General features: G+C 43.6%; 1 protein-coding gene across 1 annotated transcript in view; it reads right to left on the bottom strand.

The window, feature by feature from the left end:
* Nucleotides 1–11058, bottom strand: part of CA8 (carbonic anhydrase 8) — a 52792-nt gene extending 41734 nt beyond the window's left edge. The window contains exons 1-3 of the mRNA XM_059815248.1: nt 10968–11058; nt 10388–10579; nt 6343–6467 (exon numbers count right to left, since the gene is read on the bottom strand). Coding sequence (XP_059671231.1) covers nt 6343–6467; nt 10388–10579; nt 10968–11046 — 396 coding nt within the window. The 5' untranslated portion in view covers nt 11047–11058. The remainder of the gene's footprint in view (nt 1–6342; nt 6468–10387; nt 10580–10967) is intronic.
* Between the last annotated feature and the right edge of the window lie 2727 nt (nt 11059–13785).

The raw sequence follows: 13785 nt of genomic DNA, 5'->3' as shown, positions 1-13785 counted from the left end.
TAGGGTTTATGACTGGGATCATAGTCCCATTAAAGCTACCGGCAAAAATCCACAGATATCAGAACTGAGCTCACATATTAGAAACTACTCTCATTACAGATTAAATCCTGCTTGCCATTCACACCTACCCAGTCCCACTGCAGTTTGTAAGTCTCTGCGTACAGAGGGAGAGACATGCTTGCACGCACACTACGTTCCAGGACTTCTATTACAATTACAAATACTCTGTTGTATTTTTTAACTCAAATAATTTGCTAACAAGCTAATAAGAAACTGATTAAAACAGATCGCAAGATTAAATAACATTGGCAAAGAATATTGAAAGTTGGCAAAGAATAAATTTCCATGTTGAAAGCATGACACCTCCTCTCAAGAAATGCCAGAAAGGGGATGCACAGTGTGCCGGTATCTGATTTCAGAGCTGAGCACAGAGAAATCCCCACATCAAAGACTGTAAAGACTTGAGTAGATAAGCGTAATGTTAACAGCCTAACTTGAAGACCTAAAGCTGTAACTTCTGTTTGATGAGATTTAGGCAGGAACCATTTCACATGAACAAAGGAAAACTTAATGATTTAAATCAGATCAAGGGTAGGATGTTTTTTGCATTATATTTAACTTCATTGCAGCAGGTATTTCAGTAACTCTGAAAGAGTCTACAGAATGAATTAGTCTGCTCTTCATTACAGAACAGAAAGGAATGTCTTTTTTTCCTGTACAGAGCTGATTCTGGTCCTTCAGGCAATTGGATTTTCTTCTGTTCTACTCAAAAACTGTAGAACAGACAATAATACAGTTTTTAATCTTCCCGCACATCTTGGAAACATTTTTAAAATGTTTTTCTGCCAATCCTTTTCTACCGAGAGCTTTCACATAGTTCACAGATAATATAAACCTACATTTTAAAGAGGATGGACTACAGAGAATTATCTACCTGGTTGTATTTCAAGTGTTGAATATTTCTCAGATACAATTTTATTTCAGAGCAGCAGCGTGGAAACAACTGTTCCCTTATGGTCAGGTTGTGTCTTTGGTCACACCATCACTTGAGTAACTAAGAGACACCTTTAAGGCATAATTTTCCCTGTTTCTCTTCACTTCAGAAACAATGAAAACTCTTTTTTTTTTTTTTTTTTCATATAACAGCATTGATGCCATCATATGGTTCACTTTCTCCTGCTGTCCTTCCTGTCTTTTTTGACTGTAAGTTGATTTGGCCTGGCACTATAGTATGCTGTGTTTATACAGAGATCGGGTACAATGGGACTCTATTTTTAGCTGCCCCTCTTTTACCTTTGCTAACAACAAAAATAAATAGCAGTGATTGGCTATTCCTGTCCCACTCTATCTCCCTGTTATACATAAAAAGTAAGGGTGACAGTCAGAGTTTCATTAGATCTTCATTTATTCTTCTTCCTTCTCCAATCCATACTCTTGGCACGAAGGAGAGGAATAAAGATATCAAATAGTTCCTCTCTTTCTTATACCTAAATCAGGTTCAGGTAAGTCACGTGTGTAAGTGTGGATTTTACTGCTCTGTGGAAATGTGTACTGTAAAGCACAATCTAATCTTTGGTACCCTGCTTCATTTGCTGGCAAGAAACAGTCTCTCCATGTTAAGACCATTACAAAATATTTAGCACAAGCAGTGGCCAAAGTAACTTTGGCCAAAAGGCAAAGTAACACTGTTTACATGCAGTAGAAGTACTTGCTGAGAAAGATTTCTGGAGAAGGTTGCACAAATGTCTCCTTCCAATTTCTGGCCAAAAGGCAAGAAAGCGCCTTTCATGCTCTTGTTTTCAGGGAACAGAAAGAGGAGTATTGTACCTCCGGTCACAAGCGGAGTCCCCCAGGGCTCAGTTCTGGGACCGGTCTTGTTTAATATATTTATCAATGATCTGGATGAGGGGATCGAGTGCACCCTCAGCAAGTTTGCAGACGACACCAAGTTGGGCGGGAGTGTTGATCTGCTTGAGGGTAGCAAGGCTCTGCAGAGGGATCTGGACAGGCTGGATCAATGGGCTGAGGCCAATTGTATGAGGTTCAACAAGGCCAAGTGCCAGATCCTGCACTTGGGTCACAACAACCCCATGCAATGTTACAGGCTTGGGGATGAGTGGCTGGAAAGCTCCCCCGCAGAAAAGGACCTGGGGGTGTTGATTGACAGCCGGCTGAAGATGAGCCAGCAGTGTGCCCAGGTGGCCAAGAAGGCCAACGGCATCCTGGTCTGTATCAGAAATGGTGTGGCCAGCAGGAGTAGGGAGGTGATCGTGCCCCTGTACTCGGCTCTGGTGAGGCCGCACCTCGAATACTGTGTTCAGTGTTGGGCCCCTCACTACAAGAAGGACATTGAGGTGCTGGAGCGTGTCCAGAGAAGGGCGACGAAGCTGGTGAGGCGTCTGGAGCACAAGTCTTATGAGGAGCGGCTGAGGGAACTGGGGTTGTTTAGTCTGCAGAAGAGGAGGCTGAAGGGAGACCTCATCGCTCTCTACAATTACCTGAAAGGGGGTTGCAGAGAGGTGGGTGTTGGTCTCTTCTCCCAAGGGACTAGTGACAGGACAAGAGGAAATGGCCTCAAGTTGCGCCAGGGGAGGTTCAGGCTGGATATTAGGAAAAATTTCTTTACTGAGAGCATGGTGAGACACTGGAATAAACTGGCCAGGAAAGTGGTGGAGTCACCATCCCTGGAGGTGTTCAAGGAACGTGTGGACGAGGCATTGTGGGACATGGTTTAATGGGCATGGTGGTGTTTGTTGGTTGATGGTTGGACTTGATGATCTTACAGGTCTTTTCCAACCTTAGTGATTCTGTGATTCTGTGATATGTACAGCCCTCTGCTTTTCCTTTGCTTAAAAAGATGTGTTACAGTATTTACCTTTGACAACTATTTATTGTTTCGTCCTGTTTTACTGAATGATTGCAAACACAGATGTTTCAGTGAAAATGGTACCACTGGTGTAATGCTGTCAACATTCTGGTTTCTTCAGTCAAGGAAGGTGGAAAACATATCTTTGTTGAACTTCATATAGTAATAAAAATAACAATGAACTCAGCCTCTGAGCCACATGAACAATGTTTTTTGACACTATGAATTATTTCAAGAAGCTGTTCCAAAGGTTACATAACCTTAGTAGTCTAATCTATTTCACCATGAACCTATATATCCTAACCATGCGCAAAGACCCCAGCTGTCTAGTAAGAAATAATAGATTTTTGCACTGAGAGACTGGGTATTACCCAAATAATACAGGATATTGCCTAATTTCTATAAAAGCAGTTATGGTATCAAAGGTGAAGAGACTAAGGAAGTAACTGAAGAGTGCTCTTCCAAACTTTGAAAAATAACACACTTTTTTCAAGTCATACTTTACAAAGATCATTACACTGATAATCTGAAGCTGTTCTACAACTATTTGGTCCAATGTAATAAAATAAAGCCTTACAGTCTTCAGTCCTAAAAAAACAGACTGCTGCTCCAGTCAATAAATAGTCTTAGATAGTCATCTCATGTAGTTCTCTTCAAACTTGAAGTTGATTTCTGTAGAACTGCTCGGTATTTATAATAGCGTAATGGAGGATATAATCTAGGCCTAGTTTGTTGTGTTGTTAATGTACCCACCCAAACCAAGCACTTACATTTTTGTACTACTGTTTATCCCCTTGACTTTAAGAGAATTTAAAAGAGAGGAGAATTTAAAATCCTTTTCATTTGCTTTGTAAATTGTTTCTAGTTTCTTAGAAAAACGTCCTACTAGATTTGCTCCACTGGCAGAAGATCCAAACTTACGCACTTGGTGCTCAACATATTTCTAGGCATGCATTTGTGCTGACAGCTTATTTGACATTTAGTAGAGGAGGAAAGCATAAACTACATTAGACTGCTTGTACATAGCCAAAATAGGCACCCATCACTGTTTGTGTACAGTAACTAACAAACCCAGTGAAAATCAAGCCCAATATGCGTTCAGAATATGGTGATTTCCAGCAACTGTATAAACTGATGCTAATGCTAAAAGTCAAGAAAATAGATTTCCTGGTCCCTTGATCAAAATGATTGTTCTCCACAAAAAAAAAAATTAGGTGGGGCAATCCCTGCAATGGAAACAGAAAATCTTCCATTCTGGAGTCTCAGATGTACTACTTCATAAACAGTTATAGCGGTCACAAGCACCTGTTTTATTATTGCTCAAATATAATATTTGATTTGGACAATTTGAAATGGATTTAATATAGCAGCTCTTTGTGCATATAGCAGAAGGAAATGCAGCTCATCTGTCGAACAAACTGTCCTACACTTTCTTGCGACTTGGGGCAGAAGATGATGAACTGGCTCAGTCAATACACCTGTGTGCAACTGACCTTGGATACAACAAGCAATGCTGTCATTTTCTGCCAGAAGAATTAATCTGCATAAGGATCTGTACACAAAATTAAACATTCTCACTGTATTTAAAGTGTATTATAAGTCAATTTCTTTCTGCTACAGAATTTTTGCATCAGTAGTTATTTCATGGAGATCAGTCTAGCTGAAAGCTGCTTAGATACTAGAGACAGGGTAACACCGGCTTGCTCACCTCCAGGTCATGTTCTTCAACTGTGCTGAATTCTGTTTGTGCAGCTGCCATGCTGCTTTTAAAGTAGGTGAAGAATGAAATCCCTTCATGACTGATTAAGTTTGTTGTTTTGCATCTCTGGGTCAAGTATATTTTTCTCCAGATTGATTTAGAGTAGAGAATTCTGGAGTTTCTGCAGATTGTCAATAGACTCTTCCCACATACAGCCAAGAATGTTTGCGAAGTGATCCTTAATAAACAAGGAGACGGGAGACCCTGACAGGCTCCCAAGAACAGTTCTTGACATAGTTCATGTCAATATTTCTTGATCACTACATGCTGGATCAGCCTTGAGGAAAAGCACTAAGCAGAGCTGTTTCATAACGAACCAGCTACTTCCTGCCTCAGGGGAACACTGCAGTATCCTGAAGGTCCTACTGCCCAAATAAAACATATTGTATATATTATGCCAGGTAACCAGGATGCAGAGGTGATTCCTCTGCATTCCCTTTGGTTGATGAGTCTTCCTCATTCAAGTAATTCTCCTGCATTGCCAGGATCTGCCTGAAATCATCCTGCAAGGAGGATCCGCCTCAAATCAACCAGCAAAGCCTCCACGAGTGACTTATATATAAGGTTTTTTTGATGGACCAGTGCAAAATAGCAAACAGCAGAGACCAAGACCTGACCCACAACTCAAAGAAAGTACCTGAATAACACTAAGAATTAGATTGATGGTGTAAGTCCACAAGCTTTTTACACTTAGCTCTGCAGTAGTTGCTCTAATACTTTTCATATCCTTTTCCGTAAAGCAGTTCTATTCCAGTAGTCTGACACTCATGAATATAACACTACAATAATAAATTTCCTAGCACTGAAAAACACAGAAAAAAAAGGAACAGAGTTTCAAGCTCGTAAGGGATTATGATAGATAAATCAGGCAAAAATGACTGAAAGAACTCTGAACAAATCTTGACAGTTTCTTTAAAACCAATACAGTGCACAACAAATTAAATAAAAGATGCAAAACTGAAGTCACCAAACTTGGTGACTATCTGTTGGTATCCGTTAAAGCTAGTCTTGCAGCCCAGGGTCTAAGGGATACTCCAAGCCACTCCTTGACAAGAGTAAGCAATGGGACAGTGGAAAGTGAAGTAAATATGATGAACAGCTGCTGGAGGGCAGGAGAAATAGGTCCCAGCATTTGGGTTGCCTAGGAGCCCAAACTGACACCCCGTGAACAGCTGAGTTTTTTCAGACTGTGTTATCACTTTGCTTGTGTTTCAGAATTTAGTAATTCATTGAGATACTACATAACATACCCAAGAGTGTCACATAATCTTCAGTTTTCAGATATGTAATCTATTTCATGAACCAATTGCTACACACTTACTCCAAATTTACCTAAGTTGTTATTATTCACCACGGAAATATTTCCAGTGGCTAGTTCTCCCCACCTATAGCTATTAATCAAGGTGACATAGGAAGTGCTGAAACAGCAGATCTTGTTAGAACACTAATATTATTAAGACAGAAGTTAATAATTCTGCAAGTTAACTTTATGACCAATCAATCATACAATGTGATGAGTGCTGGAGGCATTCTATTCCAGATGCATATCCTAATTTACCTGCACTAAAGCACACCTCAGCAAGATAGCTTTGTGGTTGAAATACACAGCAATAAAATGCTGATCTAAAAGAAACTCTTTTGAACTACCAGGAATTCAGGCTATGAAATAAAATCTTTTGCATTTAGTGGGTGTTATGCAATGCAGTGTCACTCTTACCTCCATGGGAAAGGCCTTAAAATTAACCGTGTGTTCAGAACCACGCTGGTTTTCTCTCCCCCAGTGAAATCGAACATCGTGTAGTTCAAACTCATGTCCTCGAGGTAATGGCCCCCCTATTAACACTGGAAAAGAAGACAAATGGTAAGGAACTTGGCCTTCCAAGCAGACAAACCACTGAATATATTCTCCAAATACAATGGGGAGATTGTTGCAAGCTTCTTTATTATCAGCAGTACTAAAGAGGAGAAAAGTGAAGTTGACAGACTTGACATCTTTACTTTTGAAGTACTGTGTAAGTACAGAACGTGAATTCAGGAAGTTGTGAACAACAGTGAAATTACTGTCATGCTGCACTCTTTGTTTTATGAGGCAGAACGGCTGGTCATAACACAAAATAAAAACATTGTACCTTTATCAGTCAGAAGAGTGAATATGTTTATTGCTTTTATCAAGACAGTAGCTGTGTGCTCTAAACAGATGGCGGGGATTCTGAATTGAACTGGTAACTACCTCCAACTTGTCCAAATGCTTAATCTCCACCACCTATATTTGCTATGAGTCACAGAAACTGATAGAAAACTTTTGTTTGCCAATATTTTGCTAGGTAAAGTTGTTCAGCCATACACCACCTGTCAGGCTTCTGAGATACAGAATGCCTCCATATTCAGATACAATCAAACCTACACACAGGAGCAACAACATACCCCATTTACTTAAAAACAGCTTCTAGGCAGCCATGGCTTTTTTTTTACTTCAGTTTTTTAAACATCTGGAATTTCTTAAAAGCATCTGTCCACAATTGCAACACACACAAAAGAAATTTGTATACTAGCTCGATACTTTTGCATTAATAGAGACTTCCACCAGAAGTAGTAAAAGCAAGCAATTGTACCTGTGAGGCCCAGTCTTCTTCGGAATTAATCAATGGAAACATTTTGCCTAGGGATTTCTGAATCTGCTTCAGAACAAATATTACTCCACAAGCTGTAGGCAACTTCCCACTGAAATCACTGAATATTGGCTATTCTAGGCAGGGCTGGGTTTTACTTAAGGGCATTCACAGTCTTCCCCGGAATCCATTAAATTCTAGCTTACGTTTCATAGACTTTGAATTAATCTTTTACAACCTCTGATAATTGATAAGGATTATTTAATTGCATAACCTACAGCGTTAGGGAATTAAAGTTCCATAATACAAAGTTATTTTGACACACAAACTAAACGGCCTTAGTTTGGAGCACAAGACATAGTGTAATACTAAAACATAATTTAGCAATTGAATCATATTGCAATCGTACAAACACAAAAACAAAAGAACTATAAAAAACCTGAAAGAAAACAGATCAGTTATGGCTTTCATAAGCAATTACATTGGAGAAAAAAGCAAAATATTCCAATTAATCCTCCTTTAATAATTCTTCCTAACTAATCTAACAGCCATTAGGGTTTCTAAAATGAGATGTCCTAAATATAGTTATAGATTCAGATTTGCTTCTTAAACTTGCTTTATCTATATTCTATCTATACCTACATCCTATAGGGAAAATCTACAAATCTGGTGAACATTGGGGGAAACAATCAACTGAAGTGTTTACAGAAATCTGGACAAATAAAAAGAAACATGATACTCAATTAGTGCTATTTCTTAGGAAAATGGAGCATTTTCTCTGTTTTAAAATATTGCTCCTAGAGAAAGTGTAACTAGAACAAATGTTCTCCATATGATGTAGTTCTGGATCTCCAGGAGCTTCAAAGAGTTTATTTCTGTTCTAACACTGATCCCGTGATAAAAGTGCTTCAATGCATGAAGCATGTTTATCCTTCCTTTGCCTTTCATCAAATCTTGATCCTTGTCAATGCATGAAACATATTTAACTTCACTTTGCTTTGCCTTTCAGCAATTTTTGATACTCATTAGAAAATTATTCTGAAACTATCACCCACTGTGCAATCCACTGCTGGCTTAAGAGAACTCTCTCTGTTAGCAGGATATCCTCTAAAGCATTTTTCAGTATACAATTCCATTACACAGTTGGTCATGCTTCTTTCACCTAATGCATAACACATATACGATGATCAAACTGGAAGCAGCCAGTGAAAATATTTGCAATTAAATAATGAGAAGGATTTGGGAATTCCAGATGGACTGCATGTCTTGAATTAAAGGATAAAATCAATCAGCAGTTATGACAAATTGATTTTTAATATGTTTCTTAATCAGTTTACTTTTTTCCACAAAGAAGTCTTTCTTTGACTGTTAACATTACAGTAGATGAGGATCTCTCGCACATTAATTGGACAGAGTTTCAAAAGCATTTAGTGCTCAACAGTTCCCATTAAAATAATCTGGCTAAATGGATTTGTCGTCAGAGATCCCCTGTGAGGAAAAGAAGCTGCAGGAGTTCCCGCAATCCCTGAAAATTGGCCAGAATACTAGGTCAAACATGGCTTATTAACTCTTTTCATCTCTTGATAGGGATAGCAAACGTTGTCTTCCCCCTCCTAAAAATGGAAAAATCATCCCCAGTTTACAAATGGAGAATGGGAAATTATGTAACATGAAATCTATGGAAAAGCTGAAACTAAAACAAGATTTCCTAAATCATAATTTCATACCTCAGTCCTAAGCTTTTATTCTATTTCACATTTTCTCGTATTTCAAGACTCATCAGTGTGGCATCACACTGCCTTCAAGTTTAAAAAAAAGTCTTTCCTTCTCCTAAGTCTCCAATGGTTTTGCACATGCATTTAGGTGTGTTGGTCCCATCTTATTATCTATTGCTACTAAGTTACAAACTGCCCTTGGGAAAGGTAGGGTTGAAGGAGGTGAAAGGTAGGGTGGAATGCAAGTGATGCTGTCGTCTGTAGTCACTCACACTTCCTCCACAGAATTCAAGAACCTTCCTGATCCTGCAAAGAGAACCCTACTGCTTGGGAAAAGAGCTCTGCTTCTGATGAAGGCAGTAAAACTGACTGGAAGTACAAAATTTCTATTCTATTGCAAATCTGCAAAATTTTATGGAAAGAAATGTTCTGTGTTGCAGTAATACATCGAATTTATCATGGAAAGGAAATTATGAAGGAAAGCATCATTACTAAAATAACAAACCCTTCCTTTTTAAAAAATTCAGTGTAAAACTGAACTGACTCCCTCACTCTCAGCACAGCTGTAGCTCCCAGGACTACTGGGACCTCAGAAGGAAACAGAAGTTGGAATGTCTCATGGTTTGACAATGTTCAGCTGTTTAAATGCCCCCAAAAGGCTGTTACTAGCTAAGATTGGTTAGAATAACTTGGATGCTCTTCCAAACACATGATAAGAACTACCGCAGTGCTGGAAAGCACAATGGACTTTTTTCTCCCTACTTCCTTGACAGTTGTCTCCTTCATACAGAATAGTTTACCCAGATGAAAGGTCCGAATGAGATACTGCAATTTCACTTAAGCTGGAATTGTTTCTTTTATTATTTGCTTCTAATTCTTATTTGATGAATGACACCAAAAAACCCTTTAAGAAATGAGGACTGCTTTGCTACCTGCTCTTTATCAATATTGTAACCATGTATACCTGGAGTATCTATCTTAAGCTGCCTAATTCTGTAGTTAGTATTCAGAACCCACTCAAATTAATGGAAAAAGCTCTTTTAACTAACATGGTCTTCGGACCAAGGACAAATTTTGCCAGCTGTACAAAATAGTTTGGCATCACACTGTCTTAGTGATGGTCTGGACTGCTTCTGAATGCAGACAGCTGTTAATGCCAGTGAATCAGATGACACCACCACAAGAGGACATTCTGGACATGCAATCTGACTGACCATCCAGTTTGGCGCTGAAACTTGCAGCTCCGATTGCAAAGCTTGCTCCTTTTCCTACTGAAGTCAACAGCAACACTCTCACCGGCCGCAGTCCATGCCGAATGAGCACAATGAGCACAACTGCTCGCTGCTGGGAGCAGTTGCTGCTCCTATGCTCCGGGATACACGTAGAGAGTCTTAACACAAGCTTTAGCGCGGAAAGCAAAGGCCGTGTTTCAGCATACCTGATTTAGACTTGAGGGCGATCTGAATTGAATGCCCATCGTTGATCACTTCACAGTCACGACACACTACGTAGTTTGGCGACAAACGCACTTCCAGGAGCGAGGGGTCATATTTAGCTTCTCTCGAGTTCAGGTTAATGGGCGACTGGTACTCCCCGTTAGCGTCAGGAAAAATCAGCCCCCACTCCACTCCTGAGACACAAGGGAAAGCCGTCACGGGGAGATCCGCACCCCGCGCTGCACGGCGGCCCCCCGGGCCAGCCAGACCCTCCCCGCCCTCACCGACCGCCTCGCTGCTGCCCACCGGCGCGGGAAGGGGGGCTGCTCCGCGGCTCTTGGGCCCGCCGTCCCCGGCGACCGGTGCCGGGCGGCTCCGCGGCCGCCGCCGCCCCGCGCTGCCATCCAGCCGACGGTGACGGACCCGCCGCCCGCGGCGGGCCGGCGCTTCCCCGCGGCTCGAGGCGGCCGGGCGGCGATTTTCCCTCCGCTCCCTTACTTAAATCCTCCCGTTCCCATCTCCTGCTCCCCCCCCGGCCGCGGCGAAAGTTTCTCCCCGCCGGAGCCGCCGCCCGCTCCTCACCTTCCTCGTAGCCCCACTCCGGAGCCTCCTCCCGGCGCGGGAAGGGCTCGGCGCCCTCGATCAGGCTCCCGTCAGCCATGGGCAGGCGCCTCGCGAGCGGCCCCCGCTCCCGTCCGCCGGGCGGTGTGTGCGGGCGCGCGTGTGTGAGCCGGTGAGGGGCCGAGGCGGGCTGGCGGCGCTCCGCAGCGTGCCTCGGCCCTCCCTCCGGCCTCCCGCCCCCGCCGGCGGGTGTCGCCGTCTGGCGGGGCAGGGGCAGGGGGCGCGGCGGGGCGCGGCCGCCGGGCGGGCCCGGGAGCCCGTCGCTGTCCCAGGGGCGCGGCGGGGCGGGCGAGGGGTAAGGTGGCAGGTGGCGGAGGGGGCAGAGGCGATCGGGCGGCCGCGGGAGCCGCAGCCCAGGCCGGCGTCCCCGTGGGCCGCTGCTCCCCTATCCTCCCCGCGCCTTCCTCGCCGTCCCGTTGCCCTCGGTATCCCCGCTTTTCCCTGCAGGCTGCTCCCCTCGCCTGGGTGGGTGAGTGTCCCCGCAGCTCCCGCGGGCCCCCTGGGCGGGGCACAGGCGGTCTGCGAGCCCGGGGACACCCGGGGAGAGCAGCTTGAAGAGGGGAAGGGCCAAGCCCTGCCCCCGGAGGGGAACAACCCAGGCAGTGGTACAGGCTGGGGGACGACTGGCTGAAGAGCAGCTTGGTGGAAAAGACCTGTGGGTCCTGGTGGGACACGAGCCAGCAACGTGCCCTTGCTGCAAAGGTGAATATCTTCGGCTGTATTAGTCAAAGTATTGCCAGCAGGTCGAGGGAGGTGATCCTGCCCCTCTGCTTGGCACTGGTGGGAGGTGCTGGGTCCAGTTCTGGCCTCCCCAGTACAAGAGAGATGTAGAACTACTGGAGAGAGTCCAGCATAGGGCCGTGAAGATGGTTAAGGGACTGGAGCATGTCTTGCATGAGGAAAGGCTGAGAGAGCTGGGACTGTTCAGCTCACAGGGATCTTACCAATGTGTACAAATACCTGAAGGGAAGATGCAAAGCGAAGGGAGCCAGGCTCTTTTCAGTGGTGCCCGGTGACAGGACCAGAGGCAATGGGCACAAACTGAAACACAGGGGATTCCCTCTGAACATCAGGAAATACTTTTTCGCTGTGAGGGTGATGAAGCACTGGCACAGGTTGCCCAGGGAGGTTGTGGAGACTCCCTCCTTGGAGATACTCAAAAGCTGTCTGGGCACGGTCCTGGGGAAGCTGCTCTGGGCGGCCCTGCTTGAGCAGGGGGGTTGCACAAGGTGATCTCCAGAGTTCCCTTCCAATCTCAGCCATTCTGTGATTCTGTGGTTCCTCCTCACCCCACAGCACTGTGCCCCTTCTATGGAGGCATGGAGGCCCTCAGTGAGGATAAGGGAGCCACTGAAAAAGCAAGGGAGCCCACCTCTGTTCATTCAGTTCTGAAGGAGGGTTGAGTCCTACACACTCATTACAGTGACCCCTTCATTTAGGCCACATCCAGGAGTGTGGTTTCAACACCTCCTGCAGAATATACAGGATGTAGGGTTTGAGGAAAGTTTCTCCCCATCAAGAGGATGCCCCAGTTCAAGGATATGAAAGGACTCTTCCTTTTCCTTTGCCAACAGCCACGTATGGACCTAGAGAACATTCATTCTGTCAAGGGAAAAAAGGGCAGAAGGGACCTCTGTAGTAGGGGTCTCCCTAGGCAGTGACCCACACACGTGCATCAGCGACAGAAAAGGGTATGGGAATCCAGCACTGTCAGTCTGCAATCCCTGACAGCAACCAGGAAAGGTAACAGAGGTAGCCAAATAGAATTGCTACAATGGTAAGTGGAAGTGCCCTTTGCTTACCATCCTTTGCCACTTAAAGACAGTGACCAGAGCTCCCTGCATTCTGGTATCCCGAGAGGATAACATCCCGATCCTGTGCTGTTGATCCACAAGCTTTGATCTAGGTGTGGACATCATTGTGCTTCAGTGTTCCCCAACTCAGCAGTAGTACCTGTGATTCCTGTGCAGGGCTGACATAGGAGGAGAAATTATTATCAGTGTGAAACTCAGATGGAAGGAGAAGAAGGACTGAGCTGGAAGTTCATTAATGAAGCAAGAGAGCACTGGTTCATGAGGTGCGTGCAAGGTGGAAAGAAAATAGGACAAAAGAAGTAGAGTGTACTGGGTTGGGGTTTTTTGAAGATCAGAACAGAAACACAAGTTTCCTTCTGCAGGACCATTAGTTACTATCTTCACTATTGATGGTTGAAAGGAATATATAGTACCCAAACAAACTAAAACCATGGTGCAGCTTATTGAGGCAAAAAATCAAATAAACCTTTTTCCTCATATAGTGAGCACCTGACATCAGTACAAACAGAACACTTGGATTTTCTAACATGAATTTTAGTCATATGAGATATCATGTTGTATATGCATACCTGTCTCCCATACCTAACTGGCTTTATTTGTTGTTAAGTTTTTATCCCCTAATCACTTCTTAAACACACACTAGTTGTTTCTATTAATGTCAGTTCCTTTGAATCATTGCTCAGCCAGATGGGGAAAAAAAAAAACATTCCCCTCAATCATCACCGATTCTGGTCCGTCTGACTGGAAATTCATTTTCCTCTTCAAGCAGAGTCTCACATTTTGAAAAAAACAGTCCTAGGAGGCTGGGTTCGTTCCCTTGCTCCTTGAAGCACAGTACTTCATTCATGCCCTCTATTAAGTCCTTTCCTGCAGTAGCTTTCCTGTGGGACGTCTGTTCTAGAATTTCATACTTATGAGGGGCAACATAATCAGATCTGCAAGTTCCTGTTTTGCAATAAATACTT

Source organism: Gavia stellata, chromosome 3 (assembly GCF_030936135.1).
Source record: "Gavia stellata isolate bGavSte3 chromosome 3, bGavSte3.hap2, whole genome shotgun sequence".
Lineage (NCBI taxonomy): Eukaryota > Metazoa > Chordata > Aves > Gaviiformes > Gaviidae > Gavia > Gavia stellata.
Note: the sequence above shows the minus strand (reverse complement) of the source record. Positions and strands in the feature narration are given on the sequence as shown.